Source organism: Dysidea avara, chromosome 3, assembly GCF_963678975.1.
Source record: "Dysidea avara chromosome 3, odDysAvar1.4, whole genome shotgun sequence".
Classification (NCBI taxonomy): Eukaryota; Metazoa; Porifera; class Demospongiae; order Dictyoceratida; family Dysideidae; genus Dysidea; species Dysidea avara.
Genome location: NC_089274.1, coordinates 6,667,343 through 6,675,131, shown reverse-complemented (window position 1 = coordinate 6,675,131; position 7,789 = coordinate 6,667,343). Strand labels below are relative to the sequence as shown.

General features: G+C 37.7%; 1 protein-coding gene across 1 annotated transcript; it reads right to left on the bottom strand.

The window, feature by feature from the left end:
- Positions 1-580: 580 nt before the first annotated feature.
- LOC136249100 (TNF receptor-associated factor 5-like) lies at positions 581-6,485 on the bottom strand. Its single transcript, XM_066041027.1, has 6 exons — positions 6,271-6,485; positions 4,653-4,704; positions 3,468-3,563; positions 2,769-2,933; positions 2,638-2,712; positions 581-1,642 (listed from the first exon to the last, which is right to left on the bottom strand). Exons 1-6 carry the CDS (start codon positions 6,411-6,413, stop codon positions 728-730), a joined length of 1,446 nt encoding a protein of 481 aa, XP_065897099.1. The 5' UTR covers positions 6,414-6,485; the 3' UTR covers positions 581-727.
- Positions 6,486-7,789: the final 1,304 nt, after the last annotated feature.

The window sequence follows — 7,789 nt, the reverse complement described above, 5'->3', positions numbered from 1 at the left end:
AGCATAATAGGTGATTTTTTGAGCACTGCTCAAAAGCATAATGCTCAATTTTTGGAGCATAATAGCCTCATGCCTATCCATGGCATATTCACCAAACTTTTATCTGCCAACATGCTTTGTGTGCTGATTCGCCAAATATATACACCCACATCCTCAATTCTGTGTAATCTTCTTGAGAATATAAGGTATAATAGTGTACCATTACTTGAGGATGTGCATGCAATCATTATTAAATATCATAAATACGCCTGACTATTCAATATTATTTTTGTGACTGGATTTGCGAAAAGGGGTCTTCCACACACATCCAATTTACGAACTTTGACAATTAATAACTGGAGATTGGAAAATGTTATTAACTTGAAATTTGGTCGGAAGTGAGCACCAACATGGGTTAATGGAAGGAGAAAATTTCAGGTTTGTATCTTTCTTGAACATTACGTTATGGTCTTTCAAGTTCATAGAAGTGGATGTGTGTGGAAGACCCCTTTTTCACAAATCCGGTCATTTATTTATTGGACAAGAAAAATTACAATATTAATTAACTAAGTTAATAGGCCATTGGCTTCTCATTATATTACACTTGTAAACTAATGATCTGATCATTACACATGCGTGGGTTAAGTTTACAGATCAGTAGAGTGACTAATATTAATTTTTAGATAAAGAAAACACCATGCAAGGTTATAAAGTTAACATACAGTATGTACAAAAGTAAAGATATTACTCATTCTATTTTTATGTCACACTTGAAGAATGCCACATCATCAACAACAAATTCAGGATTATCCAGTATTGATATTGGAGCAAATTTAGGACAACCAGATGCCACATTCATGTCTGATTTTGGTCGATGAAAACTAGTACTGGTTGGGTTGGGTCTGAATGACTGTATAATATTGTTGTTGCCTTTCTGGTTCACTAATGTCATTGTCACCATATGCTGAAATGGCCATTCCAGTAAAGCATCATATTCTCCCTTCATGATGGTGAGGAAGTAAGACATGTAACGTCCCTTGCCACTACCATCACCATCTAAATACACACGTAGACACAGTCTGTACCCAAACCTGCTAGTGTAAAATGGTGCTGAATATAAACTGACAGTCTTTCCTAGTAGAGCATCCCTCCTACGTCTGGTGATATCTGGTATCTTCCATATGTAGTGACCATCATATGAAGTAGCTTGAAGTGTTTGTAAGGTGAGAGACACTTCCTCATAAGTATGGTTGATCTCAATAATACTAGCTTGTAGTGATGTTAAAAGATCCTCAACTCCAGTTAATTGGAAACCAATGTTATTCTGCTTGCCCTGAAATTCGGTGATTTGTGAAGCCAATTCTCTGTCATTGTCAGTAAATGTGTCTAACTTTTTATTAGCTTTATCCATCTCATTGTACAAAAGTTGCTTCATTTCTTCATAATCTTTGCCAGTGATCCTGCCACTAGTTTGTTTCTTTTGATGGAAATCATACAAATACTGGCCCACCATCAACAGATGATGTTTCACATATTTCTTCAAGTGCATTTCTAATTGCATGCCACTTGCTTCAAACTGACAGCCCACAAAGGCGAAAAGACATCTTTGTTTGCTGACCAGTGGACAACCACGTTCATTGTTAGGATCTAAATGGAGATCCATCTGAAATTACAAGAAGCAACACATTAAAATATAGCATAGCTATATGTATCATAATAACATCTGATAGAGTACACCTTATATTCACTGACTACAACCCAGCTTCTGCTATGTATATTAAACTTTGATTACCTTTTATCGAACTTTTATAATGCACACCAGCCATTCATCTCAAGTACATACCTTGAAGTATATGAACTTCTTCATTAAATACTTATGACTGATCTTTATTTAGGAAAATGGGACAAAGATTTACTATTGCTGTAACTGTTGAATGATAGACACGACTACTAGTATACTGAACTCGACATTTTGAATTCTAACACTTTATGACTTAATGTGCTGAGTGCTATTTGTAATTAGGAAGTAAACAGATCATTGTTGAAATATACAGTAAGGAACATATGTACAATACATATACAGTGGTCTCTCCATTATCCATTCTGTTATCCAAACTGTTGTTCTATTAGAGTATTTGCCTAAAGTGTATGTTCTATTAGAGTATTTTAACTGAGCTCTGTATATAAATGTATGGGCTTTGTTTATTCAAACTTTTCCATTATCCGAACACACCTAGTTTGGATAATGGAGGGACTACTATACTTGCAACAGCTCTATACCCCGAGGACTACAATGACACTTAACAAGTTCAACCATAAAGTGTTGAAACTTTAAAGTTTAATTTTGTTCGGTAGTCAATTCCAGTGCATACTTATGCCCAGCAATTCAGAATTCCTCTAATATGTTATATCAAGAGACGATGCTTACACACAATACAATTATTTTTAAACTGAATAGGCACACTCTGATGTTAATTATATACCTCACATGCACAATACTGAATAAATTTTGCAGAAATTCTAATTTGTACCTTAAGCTTCATCAGGCTCTATTTACTGACATGATTAGATGTAGTACTCAAATTGTAATAAAAAGCCATTCATTTTAAACTGTAGCATGCATAGAAGCTAGTTCACTTTTTACACAGTACAGCTCACTTCTCTCCTAGGAATAGAACCATTGCATCCACTGGGACATTTGATTGGAATACCAGTACATTTCCCTTCATGTTCCTGTAACAAACAAGTTCATAATATCCATCATAATGTGGTAAATATAATATAAATACCTTCTGTTGATCATAACGGACCTCTTCCTTACACCAATAACATGATTGTCTTCTATACTGACACTGTTGTAAGTGATCATCAAGTTGTGATCTTGTGATCTCCTCATGACAACCTTCATTGGGACATGAAAACTTGACTAGTTGACACTCCTCCTTTATGTGATTCTGTAAAGCACAGTAAATAAGCTTTTGAGGTGTGGTATACCATAACTACATAATTATATACATACATCATTGCACTAGCAAATCAATGAAAATGAGTAGCTCTGTGCTGTTTTCTTTTATAATAACATGCATGTAAGATATCTGAATGAGAAAGTACTATCAGTGCCAGAATTATGAGGCTTTGCATTCAAATAGTTTGATGTCAAGTACTTGCATGTGGGTCCTTGCTGTGGGATAGTGCTCATTGATGATGATCATTATCATGTTTAACATGAGATGCTATTTCCATTACAATGCATATACAATTGATACTTCAGGCTTCTGCAACCTGAGTTATAAAGAAAAAACTAGGGGCCAGGAGAATGTGTACAGGTAAAATTAGTGTTAAAGTAATTATATAGTTTACTCAAGGGGCATAGTAACAAAATTTTAAGTGCATGCATGAGTGGGCTTAGTAGCTGGTTGATACAATGTGCACAGTGTGCTTTGACTCAGCATACGAGGTCTATTGGACAGTACCAACCATACACTAACCTGATAATGATGATATTCACCAGTCCAGTTGTTACAATGAGGACAAGAAATCATCAGACGATTAATTTCTTTAGATATCGCCTTGTCATGAAAACACTATAAAGGATAAGCATAAATCAGTATCAGTGGTGTAGCTACCATTGAGGCAGTCTCGGTAAAAATGCTCAATAGCAGGCTGAGTAGGCCTGAGTTTTGGCACTCTGGATTTTCTACTCAAACGTTACAGACAGCATTGCTGTACCCCAGTAGCTGAAAAGTGGTCCAGCACCATCAAGGTACCATAGGCTCCAACCCTGCTTAGTACTACAGCCATAGATTCTATTTTGTGTGGCTTGAATTTGTAAAAGATCGAGATACTCTAATAGAGCAGTCATCGTAATATACTCTAATAGAGCATTCAATACAGATTATAGCCACTGTTCTCATTACACTGCTTGATCATTTACATTTATGTCAATTGGCTTTACATTACTTTTCAAAAGCTCCAATGAGTCAACTACATGGCATTACATTGAGCTAATTGATCATGAATTAGCCATTACAATCAAAAAAATAGCTCGCTCCACATTCCATTTCAAAGTAAAATTTTCCTTGAGGGAGAACATTCCCCCAGACTCCCTAGCTTGACATGCTTAGCACATGCAGTTGAACATCACTTGAAAGAGATAATTATCTCTGACTTAAACATCACATCAGATCAATAAAAAGTAGTACGCATGACTATGACCTTCGTTGCAGTCCATGGATGGCCTGACTGCTCAAAATATCTCCGGAGTAAGTTGTGTTGCATGTAATTAAACTAGTCTTATAATTGAAGCATGGTATACTGCAGCATTAACTATGCTGGAGCATTACTTATGACATGTAGAAAAACGTTCAGAGTCTTCTGAAACAGTTTCCTCCATCCAACCTGCAAATGCTGTACCACCCATACTTGAAAAGTATTTGTGAATCAGTTGAGTCAGAAGCAGACCCCCAATTTGGTCAACGTATAAACTTTGCCTCGGGAAAAATTTTTTCCTGGCTACACCACTGAGTATAGATCACATTATGAATGTTTTGCAATCATATCATTATGCTATTGCAAGCACACAAAATAACAACAGAGGTGCGGACACACTTATACTGTGTTAAATAGACAAAGTCTGGTATGATAATAAACACAAAAAGTCAAAATTGACTTACATCTATAAACGCCATCATTTCCTTGCATATTTCACAGAAGAACATCTGAGCACTGTGTATACAGAAATATTATAATAATTGTTTGCACAAATGTACATTGTAAAAAAGAATTTAAATATCAACAACTACATGTATAGTTGTCATACAGTACATCTACATGTATCAAGAATACGCATAAAGCATTTTGCAAAATACTGCCAGTGCATGTGTTTTCAGTCATAGCACAGATCCACTGATGAAACACATCTCATACCGGTGCAGACTCTGAACCGACAAACCCATGACACTCAACTGGAAGACGAGAAACTTTACATAAATTACTTTCTCTTAAGGTGCAGCATGCTCTGAAATTGGTAGAAATCAGTAGAATGGTGAACTTTAATTTTAAAAACTGCATGACTAATTTAATCATTTGGCTAAAACAACAACAACTCCTAGCTGGGGAGGTTCCTCTTAATGTACATAACATGCACTAACAAAATATAAAACTGCCACTAATTGCTCACTGTTTAATATGCAAAACTACATTTGTTTTGAAGGAAGCTATAATTTAAGGCCACTCCAAATAAATTCTCTGTTTCCCATCCTGAACTCAGGCATATTTGCATGTGGGTGGGCGGTTCATTTCCATTATAAGATTGGCAGATTTTCAAGCCATTAGCTGCCTGGCATAACCATAAAAAGTTGCATAAAAACATGATAAAGCTTGTACCTTCCCTTTTAAGTTGCAAAAATAACACATGTGAATTTATGCTGACTTGATAGCACTGGATGCTGACATGTGAGCTGACACTGTTACAAGATGGCTTTTACTGAGCCTGTAAAGTATGCAAGAACAATCGGAAAATAATGGAAAAATACTGGAAGAATATGGAATAATGAGAACTGAAAATGCGGGGGATGGATGGGAAACAGAGAATTTATTTGGAGTGGTCTAATTCAAAGCTGCAGTGTACAATATACCTTGCATGAAAACATTATTGCATGAAAATTCCTGTATCAGAGGATGTGTATAGCTACTACATTTTAGCCATATTAAACAAGATTGATCTAGCTACGTACTATAAAAGCCAGCAGTAAACTATAGAGTTGAACTAGCCACATATATAAATGCGGAAGCAACAATGAAGTATGCAGCCTGTACACGGATATAATTAATCAGCTGACTATAGTACCTACCGTCAGGGCCGCCCACAGGGGGGGGCAACTGGGGCATTTTGCCCCGGGCCCCAGCCTGAAAGGGGCCCCAGGAGGCCCCATGAAGGGCCCCCTGAATACCTGTTTAAAAGATCGATATACTCTAATAGAGCAGTCAGATCTAAATACTCTAATAGAGCAGTCACAGTATTCTTCAGAGGAGCAGTGTAGCAAGTTTATAGATAAGGAGATATGGTTGGTGATGGGTAGTTATTGTCATTGCCAGCAGGTTGTGACCTTTTTTTTTTTTTTTTTGGTCTTAACCTTACAACTTGGGTCAAGGGCCCCACTTTAACTCTTTGCCCTGGGCCCCTTAATTCCTCTGGGCGGCCCTGCCTACCGTAGTTAGCTCACACATCCGCACACAGTCAGGCACGCGGGCGTGCATGTGAATTGATAATAGACACTGTAGCCAACATACCCTTGTTGTTTAAGCCTCCCAGCACATGGAGTGCAAATTCTATGGCCGCAGGGAAACTGCAAGGGTCCATCGAGAAGGTAGTGACACACTGCACATTGAAATTTCTCCTCTGATGTTGGGAGTGAGCTGATTGTCGATATCATAGTTTACCGTTTGCTAACTTGAAATCTGTAAGCTTCTTCGGTATATAGTTCAAGAGTAGATATGTAGCACACTAGCTGAGGCTCGTTTAGTCAGCGGTGCTGCCGGCTTTCTGTATAAATACCTCGCGTGAATGACACACACTTCTAAAATTAGACAAACTGGAACTAAACTGAATTCCTATGACTGAAACTAATCATGTGGGCGCGGGCGTGTTCTAGGGTTGTCTATAGTGACCGCACGCATGCCGAGGTAAGTAAACTGATATACTGTCACCATCTTTGCTGTCACATTCACATTGTTGATCGCCCATAGAACTCAGCTGGACTCGGCGTCATGCATGTACACAAGGGGCACCACACTGCCGGGTGTAGCGCGTAGACTGGGATCTGAGATTGATGATCTTTCAGTGATTTCACCTCGAGTCAAAGGAGCCTTGATATTTTGATCGGCAATCGTAAATGCGTAGTAAATCCTAATAGTCTAATTCTAGAGCCTCCCCGGGCTGGGATCTTTTAGACCACCTTAGGTAAATTTTAAGTATTACATATATGTAGATATAGATTTTTTTTTTTTTTTGGTGTATTGTAATTTAATTTACTTTTAGTTAATGTAAGTCTTGCCAGGACTCCTGTACTGATCCATCAGCACATGGTACCCCTGTGTCTAGGCCCCTGTATGCTTGTAATATATATTTTGTCTTAATCATTAAGACGTTTATTCTCTCTAGGTTTGATTGCTTGGCTCATCACTGTAGAAAGCTGAAGTACTTAATTATGGTACTAGCTAGCTATACCACTTAGCTAGAGGTGCTATTTTTTGACTGCACTTTTTAGGTGTTAGCTAGCTATAGTATGTGGCAAATACAGTGAATGTCACTGTACATTTTATTGACCGTCACTAAGAATTTGCAGTGACGTTCACTACGTATTTGCTAGTATTCACTAGCTACTTATTTTTACAGTGCTTGCTGCCTCCCTGAAGGCCGGGTGACTCTTCCTTTAGTGGAATCGATCCTTAAGCTTCAATTTATCAATTTGTGATATTCAGCTCCATAATAAATTGGAGATCATTACTATCAAACAACAGAAACAAAGTGCTTTGACTGCTAGCTGTCTTTTAATTTGAAACGTACTCTCCTACTTGGTGAAAAGGGTGCATCATCTTGGCTACATCATGTTCCCTGCCTGTGGAGAAGGTTTTGCTTTACACAAGGCCGTTTTTAGGGATGCCTTAAAAGCTTATGTTATGGTTGGCTTTCCACTGGATTGGAGGTCTTGCACATAGTAATAAAATATAATACTAATTGTGTTTGTAGTCAGGGTTTTACTGTCACCATGCCATGAATTGCCCCACAGGGGGAATCCCCACTCTCTGG